The sequence below is a fragment of the Bombus flavifrons genome, chromosome 14 (assembly GCF_040668555.2).
Source record: "Bombus flavifrons isolate JBK064 chromosome 14, iyBomFlav1_principal, whole genome shotgun sequence".
Classification (NCBI taxonomy): domain Eukaryota; kingdom Metazoa; phylum Arthropoda; class Insecta; order Hymenoptera; family Apidae; genus Bombus; species Bombus flavifrons.
Window position 1 is genome coordinate 9,020,019 of NC_138455.1, and position 26,682 is coordinate 9,046,700.

The 26,682-nt window shown below is 38.0% G+C and overlaps 1 protein-coding gene across 7 annotated transcripts in view; it reads left to right on the forward strand.

The window, feature by feature from the left end:
- sei (potassium voltage-gated channel seizure) overlaps positions 1-26,682 on the forward strand; it is a 142,754-nt gene that overhangs the window by 53,696 nt on the left and 62,376 nt on the right. For all 7 annotated transcript variants that reach the window (XM_069127684.1, XM_069127682.1, XM_069127683.1 and 4 more), the window contains exons 5-8: positions 12,862-13,048; positions 15,806-15,974; positions 20,739-20,860; positions 21,213-21,293. In XM_069127684.1, the coding sequence (XP_068983785.1) occupies positions 12,862-13,048; positions 15,806-15,974; positions 20,739-20,860; positions 21,213-21,293 (559 nt within the window). The remainder of the gene's footprint in view (positions 1-12,861; positions 13,049-15,805; positions 15,975-20,738; positions 20,861-21,212; positions 21,294-26,682) is intronic.

Below are 26,682 nucleotides of genomic sequence, written 5' to 3' on the forward strand. Positions count from 1 at the left end.
TGAAAGTATGTGCAAATACTTGTTATAACAGTTGCATGTCTATCACCGCGTCTATTAAGTATTATATCTTTCAAATTGTCACGTAGAACCAAGCGAAGCAAACGTCGTCGATTTGTATAAGTAACATTAACTTCTTGATCGAAGAAATTGCCATTTGCCCGTGTAGAAGAAACAGGACGTTTCTTTTCAAGGAATCAAGATCAACTTACCATCGCCGTTTCTCTTTATATCCTTCTTTTGTGGCTTGCTTCCTTATCTTTCGTAATCGACGAACGATCGAACATCCTTAGCTAGAAGCAATTCCGGTCTTGGCAATTGTAGCACTACAATTGCTACCGCGCCAGCAATCTCTCGGCCGATCTTTTAACAGTTATCTTTCTCCATCGATTTTATCACCGAACGCTTCTTAAACTTTCCTCGTGCCTTTCGCTGCCTCGTTCGTCAATGCAAATTTTGCTTACGAAGCGCAGCACTCGGATTTCAGTATCAAGAGGATAAATCTGCTATCGATGAATTTAGCTTGATAAATACCTTCGAAAGTCGAACATTTTCGTGACAAGTTTCCCCGGCAAGTTTCGTGACTTTTATTCTACGGAAATTTAATACGATTTGCACGTTTGCTCGATACTGCCATAGAGTAATGTTGTTGATCAAATTGATTAAATTTTCGATACTATATCCTTGGAAAAATTGCGTTCATTTTAGGATATTTTATCTTACAGTAAAGTATTGCTTTGGAATATTTTCCTCGTTAAATATCTTTAACGAGGATTGAAATGTCTTGAAATATTATCAGCTCGATAATGAGACATGTATATAGAAATTATGAGATATTTACTAGTAACGTATATTTGGCAAAGAATTAGTACACAACATGGTCACCACTAAATAGCCATTTTAAGAATAAAATATGTGTTAAGGGTGGTTTAACCAGAAATCTCGAGGGTTTATTAGTACAATCAACAAGTATACTATAATCAATAAATACAATATTTGCATGAAGTATCTTGTTATTAAGTTATCTAGAAGTATTCGAATAATTCCGTGAGCTATTGTACTTAAATAATCAAACGAGAAACCGGGCGAGAATTGGCTGTCTTGCAGGAAAAGTTACACGCGTATTTCACAGCGCTGTAAAGCAGAGTTACGTTTATCACTGGCCGCTTCTAGGGCAAGTGAAAGAAAAATATGTTTTCGACGGTATTTCCGATAAAAGACAGCTGGCACGGTCGCAGTTTCTCGTCCAGTACGAATCGCCAAGACAGATGAGACTTATATTTCCGGGGAACTATCGCGGAAAGAATGTCACCAGAAACAGGAAATGCGTTGCACGCTATCGATTCGGGTGATTTTAATACTTTAATTGCTTGGAGAAACCAACTTCCTCCAGAGTTACCATCAGATCGATATTCATTAACCTAATTCGCTGAAAAATCTTTGAATAAGATTTTTGTTTTTCCACTTTACGGATTAAGGAAATCTTCTCGTTGTTCGTGCAAATTTTTATAGCTTACCAGTTGCTTGAAATTAACCACTTTTTCCAACTCCGTGTTCTCAATTAGTTGAACAATCTATATGGCGCAACGTGTAATATTTCCAGGGGAAACATTATGATTTATTGCCTAAATAATTTTTAATTAGGTTGGATTTGCGAGCACAAACAACGTTGTAAGTACAATGCGAATTCGATTCAGCTCAATTAAAATGAATAGCTTTAACCTAGAGCCATTAACATCATTTTCCACGCAATGATTTTATTTCACGACAATTTGTGGTTTGCGAAAATCATTACGTTTATAAAATACATTGACAAATTCACGGATGAATTTTCAAGTGGCGTGGATGCTATTACGAGCAAACAATTCGTAATTAAAGCGTAATTTAAGTGATCGTATTGTATTTTGTACATTTTTATCTTTCAATTTCCTACGAATATATAAAAATCCTACGTATAAACTATAATATTTAAATATTAGACTAGGTCACGCTGGAATGATGCATTGTCTTGCAATGTCTATGTAAGACTTAGCGAAAGGATGACACTGGTAGTCGGAAGCTTAACACGCAAGAGGGTTGGTGCGACATAAACAATCCCCGGAACCGCGAGGCACGACGAACGACAGAGAATAATACGATCGCAGCTTCGACCTTGGAGTCAGACAGCAACTAACGGAGACAGCGTGCACGCTGTGGTGTTCTTCTCTTCAAGGTAAAACCAGGTGTACTGTTTCGACACGCAACCACCGAGCGGAAAACGATCAGAAAGTTGCGCGGCGACGATGACGGGTACCTTGAAAATTCCGACGAACCGTGGAAAAAAGATTCGATGGCAGCCAAGGGGACACGCGATGGCAATTTCGCAACAGCGATAAGAATCTGTTGGAAAAGAAAAGAAAAAAGAAATTGTGGGCCGACAATCTCGAGCGGGACCGATTGTCGAGAATTTCGAGGCTGGTCGGCGTGTTTATGACGGGTATCTGCCAACGATGCAAGCATTTGCAGATTGACATCTGCTATATCTGGATTTTTAAAATCTTTTTCTTCGTTTACTTTTTTGAAAGTGGGAAGAAGAATAATTTTTTGAGGACGAAAATGTGGTGGTTTTCTCGGAGGTTGTGATTTAGGTGATATGGTGGAACTTGGTAGACCTTTGATGCAAATGGTTAATAGCTGGGCAATTAGAAGGTCTGTTCCCCGCAGGGAATAGAGGTACGTCATGAAATCGGGATTATGGTGGAATCACGCGAGTCGATCTCGATTCAGCTTTACTAATTGCCAAGATTTCCTACGTTGGTTGGTCGCTACGTACACTGAGAGATACAAATAGCTACAAAATAAATCTGCAAGACTCGAAGCAACGGACACCGTGAGAAAATAAGATTCTTGAAAGCTGAAATATATAAAATATTTAAAAATTCTCTACCTTACGCTCTTGTGACGATTAAACACCGAAGCGATCCACCAATGAAGCAACAATTGCTCCAAGTTAATCATCCAGTGTACAAAGTCTGCGGTGTGCTGTTCTGTTAGTCTGGGGAGGGGGGGGGAGGTTCCAAAGAAAAGAAAGTTTAGTAGTAGCTAGCTACTGATTAACGGTAAGAGCTTGATTACAGCTGCAACTTTACAGTGACAAAGAGAAATGTCCCGGTTTTACTGCGCGCTTCAAGGTGAGCCCCGTTGAACACGCAACGTCGCGTCGCACAGTGCGGCATTTGAACGAAGATTCGGGACAGAAATGAAAATTCGGAGGCCGCGTTCTCAACGTTTACCTTCTCCCGCCCTTAACTTGGCAAAGGTAAACACATTGGGGGATGTTAACGCCGAGAGAAATCAAAGCGGCAAGTGTTAACATTGATAGAGTGTCAACATTGGAAAATGTTAAGTTAAGATTAATATCGGGGGGAGGTTAACGTTTGCGAATGGTTTTTATCCTGACATTCTTCACTCATGGATATGAGTCGTCTAAGAGAACTTCCTTCGCGCAAGAGAAGATGTTTGAAGAGGCAAATATTCGGGGGAAGTTAAGGTTGACGGGTAAACGTTGGCAGATAAACGTGGAAGTAAAAATTAGGGGAAGGTAAACGTTGGAGAGAGGTTGATATTAACGTTGGAGGGAGGTTAAATTTGGGGGCGGTAGAACGTGGGAGGTCGGTGAACGTTGCGTCGCGGTGTGGGGGACTGAGAAACGATCAGGTGACTGCGACAAGACTATTCACAGAGGGAATAGAAACGCGTTTTAACTTCTCTCTCGCCGTGTTCAAATTTTGATTTAGTACGTCAGAGTATTTATTATCGCTAGTGTTATCATCTTGTAACGGGTGAACTTACGAAGAGATAAGTACTATATTTGCCTCCCGAGAATTAAATATTAATCGCGTACTTGTCTATTAAAATTAAGGAACTAATAAAAAACAAAGTTGGTTAGCTTGACTGCTGAAAGGCTCGTATTTATCTTCGTTCGAACATAGATATATCAAGCAATTAAATTTCTGTGCCATCGAAACAGTTTTCCTGTAAAGAAATGAAAATCCGTTCACGTTCAATTCGAGCAGAAAATGCTCCTCGAGGTCTGTTTGAAGAGCGCGGTTCTATGCGCCGGATCTTTCAACGATCGTGAAGAGATAGAGGCATCGCGTGAATAAATAGAGGCTGTGAATGAACCTGCTTGAATAAGAATGAAAAAAGAAGGCGCGAAGGAGATGAATGAAGGCGTTGGTTTGAGCCTGAAGATTTTATCTCGCAATAAGGAGCGTGCGTGACCATAATACGAGTCGAAAGCTGCATTAAACTCGTGGCAACGTCAAAGCATATCTAACTTACATGGTGGCCTCAAGGGATATACCTGGACCGGAAATGGAGCGCAACGCTATGAGATTAATACGTATTTTAAAATACTTCCCGCAATAGGCGATGTTTCTTCTTAAAAATAATGTCGGATAGGGGAGTTGATTTCAATACTGGAAAGATCAGTCAGGTAATTCCGACCCATTAATCGGCAAAATTAATTGGCAAAATTTATTTTCACTGATAGTTATAAGTGTTCGTAAGCTTTTTACTTTAAAGAAAGATCGTGCTTTGATCAAAATAATAATCGATTATTATATAATAATTCTAGCAATCATTCTGATGATAAAGATGTTTAAGGGAATCGTCATTGAGAGCATTATCTTTTCGACACTAATTGTACGCAGTTTGCTCCGAGAGTAATTAATTCTAATTGATCGTTAATCGTACATTCGATTCCTTTTCATCCCGATTTTTGACGATCTTCCTAAGGAATAAATAAATAAACTTTTGACGCACTTTTAGAAGTGGAATTTGCCGATGTGTCTAAACAATGTCAGCAATACGAAATTGTTAATTTATAAACAGTTAAAATCCAACACTCAGGACGATGAAATAATTCCAATAGATAATGCTACTGGAAACAATTTCAGCGAAACGAAGCGTTGCCTTTTCAATAGGAAAAGTAATTTAGCCTAACGAAAGCTACGAGTCTCAAATGGAGAGAACCGATAATTCAAAGTATATCCGTGCCAAAGTTGACTTTTAAACCCGGAGAAAGGCTCGAAGTTGAGAGGAGTTTCTTGTTTCAAGTCGGCGACATTGTTCCATGCTCGTTTCCCGTGAATTCCAGAAGATTCGGAGGAGAGGGGGGATTCGAAGAAATCTAGGTCTTACCTCGCTCGTTTCGGAAAGTTACGATGGTTTTCGTAATTGGAGACGCTTAAGCGAAGCTTTTTGGTGGGATCATTTTCGAGTTTCGGGTATAACGAATCGACGCGAGGATGGCTAAATTGGAATTAGGTAAACAGTGAAGTATAACGGCATTTAATCATCGAATGGCGGGCTGAAGCTATTCATTGCGAAGTTACGGCTATGAGAAATGTTGTACCTAGTTGTAAGTAATGTTTTTGGCGAGACAAGATCATTCGTATCACTAAACATTAATAACCGCTATAGTTCAAGATGGAAGCCACTTGCTGGCGAGTTTAAATGGCTGAGGACCAAGCATATCTCGCGTTTAATTTATTTTATTGTTGTGGAAGACCCAGTGGCAGCGAGATGCAGTAAAATCGTTCGAACGTCCAAAGTTTATGTACTTGGACCGTTAAAACGAGCGAATTGATAGAATTCTCGGAAAATAAGCATGTGAAATCACTGTCACGACCGTATAAATTATACTCTAGCTGTGACTCAGTCTTTACTGTTAGATATTGTACCTACTGTTCGTATACTTTACGCTGTTCTTACATAAAAATATTTAGACACTTCATAAAAATGGCTTTACACACGTACGAATATTTAATCGCTGGTACGATTTCGACTTTTTCATATTTTGGATAAATACGCTGCTAGCAGCTTTAAAATATTAAATGTTACAAATTTTTACTGCTTCCCTTCTCTTATGAATTCTGCTTATTGCTGGAATCTACATTCTTTGTATATCCTTTCTACGATCGAGATTTTTCTACATATTACATATTATTTCTACATATTTGCACTTTTATAATATCGCTGATCCTCAGAGATTCCCTTGCCAGGTGTTTGCGCTTCTCCTATTGTTGTAATTCTGTCTTAGAAGATTCCTTCGTTGCTGAAGTTGCTCGCCATAATAGCCCATAATAGAATTGTCTTATTCGATGTAAGAATTTCTCCAAATTACATTTATACAACATTTTTCGAGAAAGCTATGCAGGCCATTTTACAGTACAAAGACTAATTCAGACGATTATTTACGCAGATAATTGAAAAATTAGTGTTGTACCAATTACTGTATTGTATCGAATCACAGCGGATATCAGCGTATCATACGCACAAGGTCTCCGGATAACAGACGCGCAAGTGTAACTTGACGACGATGCGTGATATTTCAATTACGAGTTATCCTAAAATTCGAGAACAAGAACGACAATAATTTGCTGCTAAACGGAACGTGCTAGTTTCCTATCGAGCCGCATTATGGTTGTTTTCAGAGAGGCCTTCGCGTGTTCGCACGCACTCGTCGATTTCTAAACAGCAAAAGCGTTCTATTCGGTCTGCGATTAATAAGAAATTGCGAAAGAGTATTTGCTGGGTCAAAGCAATTTTATCGACTGAACACGATTCGTCGCGTACACAAGTGGAAAGTCTCGAAATACGAATTGAAAAAATCAACGAAATTTTAAGCAGCAGTAAAGCAGGAGGTGTAAAAGTAGGAGGTCGAGCTCTGTGACTTTCCTATCTCACGTTTTTCGAATTAAAGAAAGAAAAAAGAAAGAAAAGTGGGAGAGAGAAACAGCACCGCATAATAAAATCCATTAGAGAACGCGAGAACAATTGAATCATTAATTATTCAAAACACTGTTGAATTAGTGTCGAGGTTCGTAGTTTTGAATTCATAAAGAATTTGCGACTCCTTGCAGGGAATAGGTGCGAAAACGCGAATCGCGTTTGAACGACGCACATGCAAATGTGATTTTGCGTTGGCCCTTGGGAGCTCTTTCAACGTATTAGCGTGCTAAAATAGGATGGATAGGGTGCGGCATGAAGAGACGTGAAAAACTTGTAATTCATTAGCCATTCTTCCCTGCAAATTGGCTGCGGCTGATTAAAACGAATATTCAACGCACACTGCAGTGATCCACGAAATACGATTAAAGAACAGAGGGGAAAAGAAAGGAAATTATATAACAGAGCAATGTTTAACCTTCGAGCAAAATGTCTCTTTGATTTTCTTGAAAACTCGAGATTTATCCGGACACAGATGTTCGAGTATTGATAAGAATCATTGTGGATACTGGAAATCGGATTATTAAATAAAACACAGCAAATCGTTATTGAAGTTACACCGTTTATCGCAGAAAATGTTTTTATCTTAAAAATGTTTTCTTTATTCTTCTGTGTCATTTTATACGTCACTTAAATAATTAAATGGACGCATCATGTGCGTCAATAACACAAATGTTATTACGTAAATGTAATAGTGTAAACACGTTGCTCAATAGCGTAAACGCGTATCGATCTCACGGTATGGACGATGATCCTCAATCGTGATTTCCTCGAATTAACAGTGAATTAACGGCGAATTAACGGTACAGAGTTTGTCAAACGGAGATGCACGTGCAACGCACTATAATGAATCATATTGAAGCAGGGACCCATGCAAATATGTACACGACAGCAATTTACCACATTTTAGACATGTAAATTCCTTGAACCCACCCAACAATAGCGTGCAAACGCCGCAAGGTAAAGTTGCGCCGATGAAAAGAGAGCGCGGCCAGCTACGACTCGGGGTTGAAAGGGGAGAGGCGAAGAAAAAAAAGCGGTAGTCCATTATGTGGATCTATTTGTATTACGAAATCACTCTGTCAACACGGCGACCGAGGAATCGATGTCAGGGTTGCCTGGTCGCAGTAAACGTCGACAAAATTCACCGTGTTTTTAACGCGATTTCGATCGCGGCTCCGACGTGGCGAGGAAATTCAGTCCTTTGCATAAAGCAAGGGTATTGAGAACTTTGAAAGGATCAAAAGAATATGAAATGAAAGGAACGTTGCTACCATTCTTTCTGTCCAAAGAAATTTCCTTTTATCCGTTTTTCGAATTTCATAAAGATTATGTACAATGTACATACAATATACTGATTATCGAAATTTATTGATTTATTGATTCATTGAGACTCGACCAATGAAATAATATGTAACGTGTGCAAACAAAATAGCTGTATATATTGTTTTGTCAAGGTAAAAGATATTATTAGAATAATGGATACCTCGTAGAAAATCATTACACCAGTCAGGGAGATGTATAAAAAAGATTTTCGCGATTCAAAAGAGGATAGTTTATTGTAATACAAAAAATACTTCAATTTCCTGAAATTTCGTAGAGTTATACAACCTAGAAGCAGAAGTAACGACGTGAAAGACATATTGCACAAATTTGTGAAATTTTCTTTCACAGCTGCAGCTTCGAAAAAATGAGCTTCTATCATATAAATTTGTTCAAAAAGTTCTATATCAAATTTAACTTCACGGGAATCTGACTCTTCGTGGATTAATAAAAATCCATCAAAAATGATCAATTTTCACAGAGTAACGGCTCTGTAAAATAATTTAACAAACTCTTTCTCTCAAGTAATTCTCAAAATATCCAAAAATTCATTCTACTTTAGTGAAGAGCATCCACATTTTTAGAACATGATTAAATAACTTATACAAAAGCGCTTTTTGTCAAGACAAATACCGAAAGTGAACGATTAAGTCAATAAATTCGACGAACTCTTTGCGAGGGCATCCGGATTCTTTAAACGGAATTAAGCAATTTTCGCAAAGTAGAAATTGCCAAGAAAGAAATTGCCTTCCTGCCAAGTAATTCACAAAATACCCAGATCTACGCTTTTGCAGCTAAAACGCCTAACAAACGTTTGACAAAGTACATCTAGGTTCTCTTCAGAATTTTTCACTTGCGTTAACACGTGGGTAGATGGTCGTGACACGGCGAACAGCTATTTCATTAAACGGAATTACACGTATCCTCTTTCCAACCCTCGATAAACAAAAAATGGCGGTGGCGAGACGGTGTGGCGCTGGTCTGTTACCCAGGAAAAGGAGGTTGATTTGTTTTCCTCTCTTGATATATGCAGGCGGATGGACGTTTCGTAGCGGGAAAAGGGAAAAGAGAACGAAAGACAGTTCCGAGTGGCGCGAGGGAAATTCTCATTACGCGTTCGAAATGGTTGGAAATGTTCCAAACGAAACTACCCTGAACTTGTCCCCGCTCTAACGACGCCGATACAGGCCACTATCCGTATCTCTTCTCTCCGAATGGAGGCTTGCAATTGCTAGCAGGAAATTTTTCCAGACATCGGACCAGCCTGGTCGATACACGTTACACATACACCCGGAATTTCCGACAAATTAAACACAGTCTTTCATGATTTCCGGGTTAACGCGGCTACGCTGTTTCCTCCAGCTACCGTCTGTTTCTCATGGCCAATTATCGGAGACGTTCCGCTGACGTTTCGCTGGTAAATGCCGCCATCCATTTCGACTTTGCGCGCTTAAAAAACGTGCTGCTTATTCTGCACTGTTTTCGAAAGTTTTGACTTTGATAGTCAGACGTAAATTGGAAAGAGTTACCAGCAGTAGTGTATCAAGGTTGCTACGAAATTTCATTCCTTGAGACGTCAACGATGCAACCAAACAAAGATAACATTGAAAAAATATGATAAATGAAGTTCTCTTATTTTCTGGCTTCTTTATTGCTCAGTAGATGTATTCTAATGTGAGAAGGTTAAAGAATATAGATTTGCTTCTTGATTAAAGTCTTACAAAAAAGTAAGCGATCGATCTTTCACGATTCGTAAAAAATGAATAATATTAGCTCGATTGTTGTGTTAATTTAACTTAATTCGTATCAATCTGCATAGTTGGGGTTGCTAATGTTATTTGAGTGTTCAACAGGATGACGAAAGCGCGTATCTAATTCCAAAACTAAATGCAAGGATAATTTGCAACCTTAATTTAATTTATAATTCAGAAATTTAAAGAATTTTGAAGATATAGAGCTTGTCAATAAAACTGTAGCTCTACCAGATTAAAAAGTTACAAGCGTCAACATTATTACTGCGTATTGCCTTTTAAAACTCGATTTAACAGCGTTGTAATACTTTGTTTGACGTAATTCTGATGATCGTGAAGTAATCATTCGAAGAAATCGTTGTTGTCCGACTTATGCGTAAAATCGAAATTAAAATGCATCCTGTCGAAACTAAGAAAATGTTCGGATACGATTGAACGTTACGTAGCTCGGTTCCTTAAGAAGAACGAGGTCTTACTTCGATAATCGAAGTCGATGGCCACCAAGGGTGACGTGTGTGCCTCCTCCAATTCCGAAAATGACCGGTGGTGAAAGTGTTCCGCGATAAATTGTAGAAATCCTAAGATTATGGCAATGGTCGATACGGAACAGAGGTCAGACTTGGCGAGTGAAGTGTGTCAGTGTTAGGTCAGACGTTGCCAATCGATACGAAAACTGACGAACCGCAACGCGATACACAATGGGAAACTCCGTTACCCTTGTGCATGTGAGAACTATAACGTAAACGGACTGCACTTTGTTTTGTTAACCTCCAACTGCCGTGTCAGCTCATGCAACGCGTAAAATATACTAGTAGGCGTAAGTTTCCCCAGTTTGTGGATAGTTGAGCAAGTTGCAGGTGTTGGACACTTCCATGGAGAGATGGTCCTTGCCCGGAAATTTTCGAGTCCTTATCGCGTTGCAAACGAAGGAAAGTTTTGGTAGCTGTGACGATCCTACTGTGGAAGTTTCGATATTCTTATCTGCTTCTGGAAATTCTAATTCCTTTAATACTTTGAATGTTCAGTCGGTATATTTTGTAGACAGTTTAAAATATCTTGAAGGAAACAGCTTATAGAATAATACTGAAATATTAGTACAATAATACTAGAATGGAATAATAAAATTAATAACATGACAATAGAATGGTAGAAATAATGATATAATACATATCAATACATATATAGCGAATGCTTATACATTTTTCTGAAATTTAATGTTATAAAAATTTACAACATGCATATAGTATGCAAAGATATATAAAGTATCCAAAGTAGAGGGTCTGATACAATATTTGGTAGATGAATCCAATTTCTATGTAGATGTATTTCTATGTATTATTTAGTCATCTTGGAATATTTCCTATATAATCCTGTGACCCTAGTTTGTCATTAGCAGGAAAAATGTAACAAAGGTAGAATCAACGAATTAATCTTCTTCGCAATTCGAGTAGAAAAATCTTGATACGGCATGGAAACACACATCTGCCCACAGAGGTATGTGGTTCTCCCTTTCTTCAGAGGGCACAGAGGCCACGAGTAATCCTTTTTACGGGCGCGCTGCAAGTTCTATTTAATATTTAAAGTATACTGGAAATGACGAACGAATGGATAGTTGCGGTCTATGTCACTGTTCCATCCTCTCTCCCTTTACTTCCAACGGTTTTACGAGCCGACTAAAAAACGTCATTCCTCGTTTGTACGATTTTCTACGAAGTAAAGCAGAATATTTCAGCTCTGAATGTTCCTTGAGTTGAATTAAATATCTTTCTCGCGTAAGATGAAAATTAAGATTTAGCGATAAAATTTCTTTAAACTTGATTTCATCGAATTGAGTGGATGATTGTGGTAAATAATTGAGTTTCGAGTTGATAATGCAAGTTTTTAGAAATTCTAAAACGAAGTTGTATTGTACAACAATTGGAAGGATTAGAAAATTACTTAAGCGTCGAGTCCCAGGCGAAATTGCTGTCTAAATGAAGAATTAATGGATTATCCAACGACTTAGTTGCCCGCATCGACTTAGTTGCCAGCTTGAGACCCGCAACGACTTAGTTGCCAGCTTGAGACCCGCAACGACTTAGTTGCCAGCTTGATACCCGCACTCAATTAGTTGCCAGCAACTGCATTCCGTTTATTGTTAGGAAAGGCGCATTACGGATGATATTAGCAAGCAAAGTAACGATCGTGGCTTCCAAAAAAAAAGAATGTTTGGGCGCCGAGGAATACGTGGGATGCATTTTGTTCTGGCTCTATAGACGATTCCAGAATCGCGTTTCCTTTTAATGGAACTTCTCGGAAATATGTAGGTGTAGAAAATGCATAGGATGACGTCGGTATTTATAACCATGGATAAGAAAGCTGCTCGACTATTTCGATCATATTCCTCTCTTTTTACAAGAGTAATCCATGGGTATAAAACGAGAATCGTTTTGTAACTTGATAGTTTGGTATTCGAAGGCTAGCAATTTCGAGGGACTCTTCGGACTACCCCACTTCTCCTTTCTTTGATGAAAATCGAACTTTGAAAACTACGTGCGAAGAATTCGCTGGGTGATATCACTTGTATCTACTTTGGAAGATATAGCTCGGACGGATACCTAAATTATTTTATTTCAAAGTATCAAAAGAATTTTGTTTACTTTGTTCGTGGAAATAAAATTTCCTTTCTCCTACGGTAGTCCACGAAAGTGTTTCGACACTTATACTCTTATCGTATGAAATATTTTGAAATTTCTCTGGCATCGTTCTAGACACATTCTCAGATTGCTTTCCAGTATAATCATGATAGTGGTTTCTGATCACAGTACCAATAAAGTATCAAAATGTTATGTATAATGTCTTCTACGATAGATGTACAAATGCTCTCGTAAACAACTGTATGTCTTTGATAACTGTTGCATCGGTTGAAGCGACAGGAAATATTCTTTTTGGAAAAAATATTTTTAGTATCTCTTAATGGTCGATCGAGTTCAACGTGCGCTATTCATCTAATGGAACTATCCTCTATATTTCGCAGCCCACTAACATGTGGTTCACCTACAATGATGGAATCTTGGGGTCCCGGGAGGACTGGCACACCCCCGCCTGCTCTTCCACCCCCACCAACTGGGAGCAACAATGGTGGTGCAACGTCTGCAGCAACCGCAAACGTTGCACAGCCCAGCACAACCGCGCCGATTGCCAGTCCCGAAGGGGTCAGCGATGTAAGTAAAAAAAAATCCTTAGGAATACCCGCAAAAACCAAAAAAGAAACGTAGAATTTCTTATTTGAAATTTTCAAAGTCATTGCTTTTTTTCTATTTACGACAGTAACCAAGTTTCATGCATATATGTACACTAATATATATATAAAAATAAGATATTGCTGGAATGAGAGAATAACAATATCTAGGAAACGAAGTCAAAAACACGACAGATTCCAAGGCACGTGTAAAAACGAACCGCTTGCCGCCTCATGCAACACGAAATGCAAGGTATAGCACCATGCAAAGGTCGGCCTAATAAGCGCATACCTTGCCAAGAAGGTCGCGAACGGAAGGTCCGGCTCCTTTGGATGAAGCTTTGTAGGTTTGAAGAACAGCCAGTAGTAGTAGTAGCAGATCCATATCTCTTTTAGCTGCGATAATTCACGTTTAAAGAGTGAAATCACCCTTCAGAGTTCGTGCCCTTAAAGCTAGCTCACAAACGGTTACATATGGAAAATAATGTTCTTAACGAAAATTAAATGCTTTTTAACACGTTAGAAGAAAATGGAGTGAACAAATAATTTTTAAAAATGTATAAAAAAAAATCATATCGGCCTAACATTCGCCTAAACCTCCATCTAAATCTAAACCTCCATCTAACTCTCCGTCTAAACCTTCAGCCAAACCTCCATCTGAACTTTCACCTAAATCCTTATCCTCAGTCTGATTGAAGGGGTCCAGCTGAAGATGTCTGAGCGAAGGAGTCTCTACAACATTAACAGAACTTTTTCTCTATCTGTAACTGTTCCCGAGTTAGCTCTTAAGGGTCCGAACTTTGGACGGTTATTTCATCCCTTGAATTTGAGTTGCCGCAAATAAAAAATGATACGTATCTACTATTTTTGGCTGTTCTTCAAGTCTATAAAGTTTCATCGAAATTGCTGCCAGGCCATTCACGCCACCCCTTCCCCCACTCTTGTAAGTCATACAATTGGTGCGCGTGTAGTGTCATTCGAAGCATCAGGGACGAAATCACCCATCGCGCCTACTCCTTCCATCCATTTCAATTTCACAAGCATCCCCCGGATGGTCGGAGGTAATGGACGTTGGTCGCGCCATCGAACCGAGTTAACTGAATCACCGGAACATATCGGGAATATTGTCCATTCCCACGAGCATCCTCGAATTTTAGAGACTCGTCAACGACACTTCTTCCACATTATTTTTACATCCCATCATCCTTAAATCATCCCCTTAATTTAAATATTCCAATTTTTCTTAACACTTTGTTCCAAATATTCATGAATTTCATAATTTAAAAGTATACTACAGTTTTTGATGACACACAGTAGAAGAACGGCGGGGAAATTGCTGGGAAAGAAATCTCTAGGAAAATCATGTTACGTGCATAGTTAAATCTAAACGCTTGATGGTAAAACCTGCGATATTTTGTTTCATTTATGAATTGTAATTTAGTCCCTGAGCTTTCCAACTTCCACTACATTACTTTTGTACTTCATTACCCTTGCATCGTTTTCTCCTTCAATTTTTGTTAACGCCAGCTTACACTGATCGCGGTTATTTGTATTTTGTAATTTAAGACTAAGTTGTACGTAGTATCGTAACCCTTAAACGATCCTTTTTCTCGATCGTTATTACGTCGATTGAGTTTTATGCAAAAAGCAAATTCCCAAGTAAAATAACGCTTAAAGTAATAGTTTCTTTTGTGGTGAAGTAGAAGAACTCCGTAATAATGAATTTTCTAGGAAAATGATATAATATGCATATCCATTTCTGATAAAACACAAGATATATTGTTTCGTACGTGGATAAAAATCCAATCTCTGATTTCATCAACAACATTCCCTATGTATTACTTTTACATTTCGTTATTGTTACACCATCTTCTTCTCCGATCTTCGTTAACTTTATTTTAAGTCGATCGACATTTATACGTTTCATAATTCCAAACTAGAATCCTATGTCAAACAGTTTTCTCGGTGATAAACTGCAAAAACTTCATGACGAAGGAATTCCTAGAAAAATATTATGATATTCATGTTTATATCCATCACAGGCAGAGATCGCTGCATTTTGTTTCGTGTACAGATTGAAAGAATCCGCATCATTTATAACAATGTTCCGGCATCGCTTCCCTCAATATCTTCCGCCATCGTGAATGAGCCTTAGCCTTAAACCATGCCCTCAACCCCGAAGTGCCCTCAGCCCCAGCCCCTCGCCGAACCCTGAGTAAATTCAGCCTGATCGCGTGCACCCGCTTCAAAACACGTCCGGTATCGATCGTGTCGCAGGAGTGTACGCGATGCTAACGATATTCCAGCCGGCTGTCACGTGAAACGGAAGTCCGAGTCAAGGGTACATAGCTTGGACTCGGTAGTAGCTGCACAAGATTCAGACTTGTAATACAACGTTATTCGTATTTTCAGCTCTTGCAAGAATACGCTACATCATATGCAATAGTGTAGCAAGATAGGGTTACTTGAGTCACTTAATTAATTATCAGTTAAGTCGTTCGAGCCAAATTCCGACATCTTAAAACTCAATTTTGGTTTCTGGCACAGATAAAGTCAAACTTGAAATATCACAGCATTTAACGTAATAACGGAATTATGTCCTTAAATGTCTTTAAATTACTAATTAATTATTTCCACTATGAAGGCACTTAACGAATACAATTTGCTTCATTAACTCAAAAGTTACAGACTTAGAACATTAAATATACAATTTTGTACGGACTGTTATTGGTATTTTCAGGTGTCCCAAAAATCTGGAATTTGGGAGGGGGCGAACTTTTCGTCGGCTGGAGGCGCCGAGGGACCTTCTCGAAGCGTGTCGCACGCAGCCAGTTTGGACGCGATCTCGAGGAGGGCGGTGAAACCGGAAACGACGAGGGCGCCGTGTCGCAGCCTCACCTGCAGCGTTTGTAAGTAATCACACGTCCGATTTCCTCCGGTTGCTCGTTCGCTCCTTCTGTTTTTCGTATCTTTTTTTTCTCGGTATTTCGTGGGTTGCCTCTTGACGTATCAGCTCGAGCTTTTTCTGTGGAACGGCGGCTTCCTTTTCTCGACAGCCGATCAGAATATTTCTCTAGGTGTTGCATTCGCTCCATAGTGTTACCCTATCGTTCTGCGAACGGAAGAGAAGCGACACCGATTTTGCTTTCTAACCACGATCTCGACGCTCGTTGTAATATGGAACGAGTAGATCGTGCGACGAAAGTCTCGACGAATCGTCGAGAGCGTACAGTTATTCATGAAAATATTCGAACACTCACAGAATTCTTTTATGAATATATTATACGTGTTTTATATGAAACATTCTTGTATACGTATATGTCACCTTTATTAATATACATGACGATCATAGACAGGGCTAAGTTCCCATGGATGCACGTAAGTGTAAATGCAGAATATTTACGTTCTGCATTGTAAGATTTATTGTAACTATCATAATCGTATTGGTGAATTTTGAAATAAGTATAGAAGTTACGAGTTATTTCCTGCGAGTATATATCTCGCAGAGATTATGAAAATATTTAAACGATTAATTATCGATTATGTTAATAGGTATACTACGGATATTTATGTCAATTCATATTTCTATGAATAATATTAAAGAAATAGAACGCAGCTAATATTTATTTTACCCACTAGATATTATTAAAAATATTGTACCTCGAATATCGTACATATTTTCTCGGATTATGTACGTTTTATGTATTCGTTCTGTGTATTTAAAAATTTTGTTATTTCTCATAAATACAAAAATCCCGCAAAAATATTTATTGAGAGGCCTCAATATTCAATGGGATATGCAATATTCATGCTTAACACTTATTATATATTTAAAATGACCACGTACGCTGTATACTTATTTTTTTATTAAATTGCGCGATAATACAATAATAATCATCTTTCCAATAAGTATCTTGTAATTTCTATGAACGTTTTCGGATTGGTTTCAAATATTATCAATACGATCATGATAGTCTTATCTCATTACGGAGCTAATAAAATTTCCAAATGTCTCATGTAACACATATAACATGAACATGAAAATTTTTTGTGATAAAAGTGTTCCGATACCTTCGTGAGCTACTGTCCATTATTTCGGCTCGTCTTTTCGCTTTGGCAACAGATCAAAGTTTCAACCGAGCCTGTCTATGGTTTAAACGCCTCGAATGCGGATGTACGCGTAGCTATTGCGGCGAAATTGCAATTAACGATGTAGAACATAATACTGCCGCATGCGATGTTTCGTGTCGCGAATGTTGACAGATAGTGGCCGCGCGTGTCTCTCCGTTTGCGAGCCGAAGCTTTCACGTGACGGAATTATCGCTCCCGTTCGTCACGATGCTTCCTTACAAGAATTTATAGTCCCTACATTATCCGTGCTTCATAATTGATTATGTCTGGACAAAATAATATTAAATGTGAAATTTCAAACTTTATGACATAAGTAGGCCATAAGTATTCATCCAATTAACACTACATTAACATACAGGTAAATTGATGAACACACAGCATATACATGTAATGACTACAAAAAGTATTTGTATAGAATTTTATTTACCAATGATGCTTTTTTTTCACTCCTCTCTATGTTTCATTCTTATAATGTCAAATTTGTGTAGTCATATGAAAGCGCTACTAAAGGATACAAAATTTAATATTTTTGATGCACGAATATCATTTTTGAAGCCATTATATGTTCATAAAATTAAAATCAAAAGCACAGAAGTTACTCTTTATCGATATAGAAGAAGATAACGTTTCTATGAATTAGTAATTGTTATACAAGAACAACAAATTGATCGAGACATCATAATATGTTGAAAAACTCGAGCGTGGTAAATGGACAAATACTTATGCGACCGTAAGTCAATATTATAACGAGATATCTTAAAATTTAGCCAATATTATCAATAAATTCTTTATTATTTACATAGTTCGCTTTAAATCACCCTTAAATTGTAATAAAAAATGAAAGAAAGGTTGGATTGATGCCACTTCGCTATCTGTCAACGATCGAGAAAAGCTCGGAAGTCGAAAGATCCGCGGCGGCCGAGTAGTGCCTCGGTAAAACGACGCGAGTTGGCGCCTGTTGACCGAGTGCAACCCCCTGTTACTACCCCCGGAGTGAAGATCGGAGGAAGAGCCGCGCGTTTGTCGTCGATCATTTCCCGTTTTTTCTCCAAATTTCCTCGCGTGTGGCCCTCCTTTTCCGGATCAGGCCATCGAAACTATAAGTAAAACCCTCGATTACGAAACAAAATAGGAAAACTGTAAAATCCAAAAGTCAAACCACAGTGAACGTATTTTAGTAGCGGGCCGAGGGAGCGAACACGTCACCCTCGAACGACGGCCAGCGACAGTCGATAATCTCACGGAAGGTAAAACAGGATGGTGCAGCCTGTCTGCTACCCCTTTGGTTTTTTCTTTTTAACCGACCGAGCGCCGGACGAGTTTGCACCCCTTTTACAACTTACCAAGCGCTTGCGGCTTTTTCTTTTTTTGGTCATGAGCTTTTTCCAGAGATAACGTAACCGTTGTCCGATTGAGCTTTCATAGGCCTATTTTTTATACTGCCTCCACCATCTATATACCATTCAATTACTCGTTTACATTCTCTCTGTTATATATATATGTCTCGTATACCCGCGAAGCTCTCTCTTTCTCTAACAAACGCGTCACCTTCCTATCCTTCGTCCTGCTTCTTTCATCCTCTCCTGTCTCTCTGCGTCTTTCTTTTTCTTTCGTATCTTTCTGCCGTTACAATTTACAAGACGAGCACCGTAGCATCGCTCGGTCAGCCATTTTGTACTCCCGCGTCCTGGAATGTAGTCCACCCTTGTCTGGAACAAGCTTCTCTCTAACGTGAAAGTAATCATTCTCGCGGAGGATCACGCGCGTGGTTCCATGGAGACGCGTAAGTCTTTCGTTACGAGCTCCACCGAAACCGTACGAATATGAAAAGTGGCGAGGCGTCGTCGTCGGCGGTCGAGGGTGAACCTGGAAATACTGTTGGTCCAGATAAATCCCTGTGTCGAGAACGGGACTGTCGGGAGAATCTATCGAGTACGCAAGGCTGACCGAAGCATGGGAGACTAACTTTGTTAGTTTAACGCTTACTTGTTCGCGATGGAGCAAGACAATTGGCTGAATTATTTTCTCTACACACGGCTTCATATCCCTTCTCGTTTCTTCTCATTCACTACAAAATAATCGTTTAATCTCTTTCCGGGGAGAGTTTCTCTAGATATTTATGGAAACGGTCTAGGAGAGCATATCCGAAAATAAACAACAAATCACCACGATATTCATTGTAAAAATCATCAACAGAATACGATACCCATACTTTCCTTGTCTTCTGTGTATATCTATATTACATATATATACAAATGTTATAAATAAATATACATAATATTTGAGCGTAGCAATTATCGCATTGCCATCTTTAAAAATAATTACACGGTCTTTTACAAACATTTAAACGATCTTTTTTTCACAGGTATGCAGCTTCTAGTGCGAATTGACTAACCCGTTAACGAACACACTGTCTTAACGCTTTTAGATCGAGATATAGGCTCGGTTCTATCGTTGGTTGGTTTTTTCATCTTTTCTTTTTTCTTTTCCTACCTACACAGTACATACGGTGGCTCATCGAAGCAGTCGAATAATTATCACAGTAGACTTTAATGCATGTATCGACTGTTATATAAAACAGTTTGAAATTTCACTAGCATTACAACGGGACACGACTATCGTTAATCATATTGGTACGAATCATATTGGAATCATATTGGAATCATATTAGAATTAAAGATGCTCCTTCTGAATATTGAGGTATATTAATATTTATGAATAACTGATTGTTTAAATAGTTCCATGATTCCTACGAATTTATATACTTGCACTGTATATCTAACAGTTTTCATGTACATCCTCAGATTTGTTTCAAAATTTACCGATATAATCACGATAATCGAGTCTCATTACAGTACAAATGAAACTTGGAAATATTTCGTATAAAACGAATACTATGATGAGCCACTGTGAACTCTACATTGGCCATCATTTTCTTCTTTTAGTCCACATCTTGTATTGAACCATTTGTTGGAATCGTTATTTTTGTAAAATAGTCGTCGATTTTCGAAATTATCTCTGTGTGCATCCGTACATCACGTATTTTTATATTTTACAATTAGATTTAGTGCGTGTGGTTGTAATTGGTGTTTGTAACAGACTTGCTCAGACGAAACATCGTGCATCGATCAGCGAGTTCAATTCACGCCATATTTCTTTCCTTCAGATCTCGCTCTCCTTCTCTCTCTCTCTCTCTCTCTCTCTAGCTCTCTCTCCCTCTGTGTATAGTTCGTTTCATTGACGTTCAAATCGATCGATTTTTCTATTATTTTTTCTTTTACTTTATTTCCTGCGCCTCGAAAGCTTTTATAAAACAGAAGAAAGTGTATTGTGCACCGAAGTTTGGCAAATTAATCGCGCGAATATACGTTAGTACGCCAGATTTGTCACGTTATCAATAAGTTTACGAGACACGTTGGATAGTTTTGATTTAATCGAGCCTGTATTTCACACGTATAGTTTTGTAACGATATAATAGGATAATGAATATGAAGTAGACCGAAATGAGTTGCAACGTCTGACGCGTGAATTTGTGTTTCTAGCAACTAAACATTCGAAAATCTTTCCTGGTGTTGCGTCCGAAAGTGACTTGCAAAAATGGCGGACCAAAGACCGGAAATCACCATCCCTCAGCCAGATAGGACCCGATTCCATCAAACACAAAGTGAGTAAATCATTTGATCACTCTCTTAATTTTTCAATTAACTTTTGAAGGCCATGTTCAACTTTAAAACAAAAAAAAAAAAGGCAACTGTGATAATTCCAAAAAACAATTTCAGATCGATTGACAATGTACTGAATTTTAAAACCTTTCCTCTGTGAAACGTAGGAAATATTATCTGTGATAATAATGTTATCACAGATGGATAATATTAAGGCTAAATTCACATAGAGTGAAATTTCACTCGCGATAGTCTTCAAGAGTTAAAAACCAATAACATTTTTGAAGTAAATACAAATATAGTTTTTTTGGAAAATACAATTTTCAATCTCAACCCCCATATTTCGTGTTCCAGTTTTCCTTGCAGGACAATGGATCTGCGAAATACTTCCAAGGAGCCATGCACACGTCGAACATGGGGGAAAAGGTAGCCCAGGTAAGCCACGTTTCGCCGCAAATTCCTGTGGGTTTTCTATGTCTCTTGATCATCAGCTGGTCGCACGAGTTGGAAACCGATAAAGCCACATACGATATGACGGCTTATAGGAAAGTTGGATAAAAGTCAGCTTGAAGGTACTGCGAATTTATATGCGAACCGCAATCCTCGCCTTGGAACTTTGGCGAGAAGGGAACATTCTCGCGTGATGCTTTCGACTTCAAATAGAGTCACGTCATCAAAGTTTTTCTCAGGATATGTTCTGATCTCAGGGACAAGCGGAATTTTCTTGGTCGTTTCTTTCTTCCATGTCCTTTGTCCAGGACTTTTTCATTCGGAACAGACACTAGGAGATAGGTACGTCCATTGTTTGCTGGCGAAACTTTTAATTCGTCAAAGGGAGGCTCGTTTCGTTTTACTCAGAATGAAAAGTTTCCTTGCAAAGAACGAAGCTAGTAAATTTCTTTTTGACGCACCGTTTCAGACGGAGTAAAGGTCCCAGTTTTCTCGGAGCACGTTATGGACTTCGACTATAGACGGCGAAAGTGAATTTAGCTTTTAATAAGATCGAAGTGAAGTTTCCGAGTATTTGAGGCGTGAATTTTATATACAGAACCATCCTGGAGGTTTCATTTGTGTTAGAAATTACTTAATAAGCTGTAAAGAGACTTGATTAACAGAGAAAACATTCGAAAGACCATTCTGGTGTTATTCGATAGATATTTGTTTGTGAGCCACTGTCCTATTCTACTGTGGCCTCGTTTGATCGACATGCACCGTCTATTTCCCAGGCGACCGCATATTTGCCCGACATATTTCATCTTATTTCACTGAAAATAGGAGATCTCTAAGCTACTGTCTTATTTTTACCGTCCTACTGTCGGTGAACCTGTCTTTTTTTTAAAATATCCACGTCAGTGGTATTAAAACATGTTTTAAGACAAGTCATGCTCTCTGCCTGACATAAATCGGTTTATTCTACTGACTTCATAGGAAACTAAAGCATTGATCCGTTTGCTCTTCAAATGAACAGAAGATGGAGAAGCTCTTCAACTTTGGGGACATTTTATTTGAGGACGATGATATATAATGGAGAAAGAATAATACGTAGATTATATTTGCCAAGAAATTTCGTTCACAAAAGAAAAAGACGAATTTCGATCTAGGTCATTTGGAATTCTTGACGCGTTCTGCATTGCTTCGTTAGTCATGTGGAAGAACTTGTAGCGTCGTTTATTTAGTCACTCTTTTGTCTATGATGTGGAATAAATTTTGTTGATGGAAGGAATTTATTTTTTGAAATATAAATATTAATATTTTTTGGTGTATATGAGTTATGTGTTATTTGAGAAAATTTATAGCAGGAGCATTTCTTGAGAAAAATGCTGACCTAGTATTACTATTTATAGTTTCTAGGTCTCGAAAGAAGCACGTAGTTGTTTCGAACGAAATTCTTAGCGTTGTTGCCAATCATGTGACAGAGTAATGCAGCGTTTACCATGACACCCCGTGGTAACACAGCCCTGGCTGGCGCCAATCGGTCTACGCCGCAGTCTTGGGGGCGGGAATCCCCCGCGCTGGATTTCCACAAAATGATGCCGATTTTATGCCACCGTAACACTTTTTTCCTTCGATAGTTCGCGGAAGAAAATTTTTGCAATAAACAAAATTTCTCGTAATTTCCTTTGCAATCTACCATGTGGTAACAAATCTAATTTAAAAGAAGCTCTAGGTGTCCAATTGTTTCTGGGAAAATTCACACCACAAACAAGCTAGAAACACGAAAGTATTAAGTAAAAATGGATATATGTGTAAAGTAATAGAAATTTTGTAATTATATTTTATTATTTAAATACCAAAGAGTAGGTATATTTTATAAAAGGGAGGGAAATATTTTGGCATCCAACGCCTACTAATTAAAATTCTGAACTCTCTGTAAACACTGTTAGCGAAATCAGGTGACAAGTACAGTCCTAGAAATCGATACCACATTACACGACTGGTTGCCGAATAATTTATAACTCTCTCGGATGACGAGAACAGTCGACGAGTTGACTCACACTCGGGGAACAAAGATCGGAGTTCTCATCGGCGATCAAGTGTCGACTTATACTTTGCACACTCTCGTCATTGCTTTCCTCGTCGGTCGAGGATGGATGGATAGAGAAGCCACTTGATCGGTCTCGCTTAAGGGACGTCGGCCTTTAAACAATTTCCTTGTTTGAAATAGCGACGATACCTTCGTCAACATGCTTATCGACCTGTAGAGGGTCAAATGTTCTGAGCTCTTCAACTCGTGGCAAATGCAGTTAGCTCGACACGCGTGTCAAATTTGTTAAATTATGAAATATTCTCTGAAAATTTCTAGATAAAGCTTTACGAAATAATTTTCTTCCATAGATCTCCTAAGTTCGAAAAATTTGTAAGGGACGATGTATGTAAAATTTTAGATAATTTTGTGTTGAATACTTTTCTATGGTGTAATGGATAGACACGCGTGGATGACGTGGTTAACATCAAGTTGAAATAAACATTAACGATATATTCTCTCTTCGATGCTTTCTTCATTTTTGAGGAATTTGAGAGAGTACTTTGTACTTTGATATATGCCAAAATTTAGATAATTTCGTGTTGAAGAATACTTTTTTTTATCGCATAAGTGTCAGACACGTGTTAAGATAAAGTTTCGCTAGTTTCCTTTTAACCGAGTTTCTGAAAGTGCATACACGACTACCAGACAGTTGTTCGTAATCGATACATATGACCGCAGTTACGGTACTTTTACTGCTTAACGCGATATGACGGCGCGATGCGGCTTAAAAAGGACAATTTATCACTGATAAAAGATCATAAGGCTCTGGAGGAATAGTGGGTAATTTGAAAAATGTTCAACGTTATACACCCAAGTAGAACAATTACTTATACATATATATATATGGTTACTCGAAGCTTCATTTTTTTAAAGTCGCAGGAATGACTTAGTACTAAAGATGACAAATTTTCTACATATATCTATCAAATTCGGAACAAACACAATTATTCTACCCTTCCAATTAGAAAAATAAAACTCAAGTAAAATAAAATACACCATATATGATTCTCTATTCTCTTTCTTCCAAAAATTAAAATCGTGTTCACGTCAGGGTGACGCTCCTTTTCCAAAGAATTCACGAATACAAATCCGCTGAAACAATTTCTGTTAACAACCTGCTATATGGTGACAAATTTTACTTATAAAACTCTATTCTTCTTTTTCTCAGTATGAATCTGTTGAAACTACGATCCTCGATAACTCAGCTGCATGGTAACAAGCTTCATATTAAAAGTTATATACCCTCCTTTTTTCCAATACAAACATTTTCAAACTGTACTTCAACGTTTCAAAAATACCTACAAAATTGCAGAAATATCTACAAGTTTGTGTAAGTGACTTTTTATTCATTCGGTTAATTTTTTTGTAGTAGCAATTTGTGATAGCAGTGGCCGATACACGGTGTACCTTGGTTCGTAAGTGCTTCATCCTATCAGGAATGTTCTATGTGCAGACGTAGCAACCAGCCCGAATTGCATTTGGACTGGCAGTGGTTTTTCCTCGTCCCGACGTTCAATCGACCAAGCTCATCATCGTAGCCAAAGCTATTTACATCGGGCGAACTCGAAGCCGCCAATATCGATAACCGATACTGCGCCTGTTTTCTCCAGTCTCGAACAGCGTTACGATGATGTCGCGGAAATTATTACGGTGAATTAAAGACACGCCTATTGTTGCTGCTTACAAAGATATCCGATCTTGGGAATCCCTTAATAACCGTAGAAATATTTCATTGTTCGCGCAAATCATTCGTTCCTGATCGAGAAATTGACAGTTTAGGAAACTAATCATTTTGTTCCGCGATTTAAATCGAACTTTTTGTAATTGGAAGGTTGAAAATAAGCATCGTGTTTATTATTACTATTATTATTATTATTATTATGTTGTTAATATTTATAGTCTTTTATCAAGTCATTTGAATACTCGGTAAATTTTCTTCGTTAAAAAATACAAATTTTTAAAATAAAAAATCAAGCATTTTCTGAATATCTATTCTGAAAGGAGTGAAGCAGTGGTCTGTATAAAATTCAAGATATTTTTATTATTCTGATGATGATATTTATGGTCGTATACCAGGTCATTTGACCAGTTGAATTTATAGGAGATTTTCTTCCAGTAAGGTGTAGAATATTATGCTGTCGCTAATGAACTATATTTTGTCGATTGTTCGTCTAGGAATATTTCTGATAAGGTTTGTTATAAGGATTTTCTTGTAACGTTATCCCTGGAAATTGCTTTTTAATTCGTGTAAAAGGAAATTTAAATCTAAATATTTCACGAGAAAAGTTCTAGAACTCAGCTATTTTGAATAATTGAAGCATATAATGGGATAATCATGTTCCTTCATGAGAAGCCAACCTTAAAGAGTATGTGTTATCTCTGAACCGTAAATAATTCATCACGAAATTCAAAAGGTAGATTAATTAACAACCCAGAGGTATTGCCACGTAATCACACCCTCTCGGAACAAAGATAATCTCGTTAAAAACAACACATAATATTAAATACTTCCACGAGAATGAAAAGACGGATAAAAAACATGACTAACAAGAAAGTAGCCCGTAAATTAGCGGAGGAAGAACAGTAAGCTTGTTTTGAATCAACAATAAGGTAGTAGAATGAGGCTAGTGTTAATTAGACAGAAGGAATCCCTCTAAAACTATCGAGCAACTGAACGGAACAAATTCTGCGCTGAAACCAGCACGTAATATAACAAAACTGCTTCCAAAAAGCCTGGGAACAAATTCCCGATAAAGAAGGGGAAAAAAGTATAAAATATTTTCACTAGAATGACGCAGAGAATCTCGATAAAATAAAACTGCAGCAAAAAGGAAGAAGATAGAAAAAAGGCAAAAAGCGATAAAGAAACAAAACCAGGGAATCGCGAAGAGGAACATCATGGTACCAGTACATAGAAAGAGAGAAAGAGAGAGGGAGAGAGAAAGAGAGAGAAAGTGAGAAACGAAGACAGAAACCGAAATATACCTTACGATAGTGGTTCTCAACCTTTTATACTCCACGTACCCCCTTGTGTAGATAGATGAACCTATAGCTATGGTGTAACAACCGCAACGAAACACGTATACTTATACACTAGCAGACAAAAAACAGTTTGAATATAAGTAACATAGAAAATATCGCAATCGTATAAAATAGTATTGTATTTGACAAGAGTACTGAATAAATATACCATCATCATATTGGCATCACGATGAAAAATATCTAACACGAAAGTTACTAATATGTGCGCATACGCAAATAAATTATACTTAGCAACTTTGAACTTTCTTCTGTTCG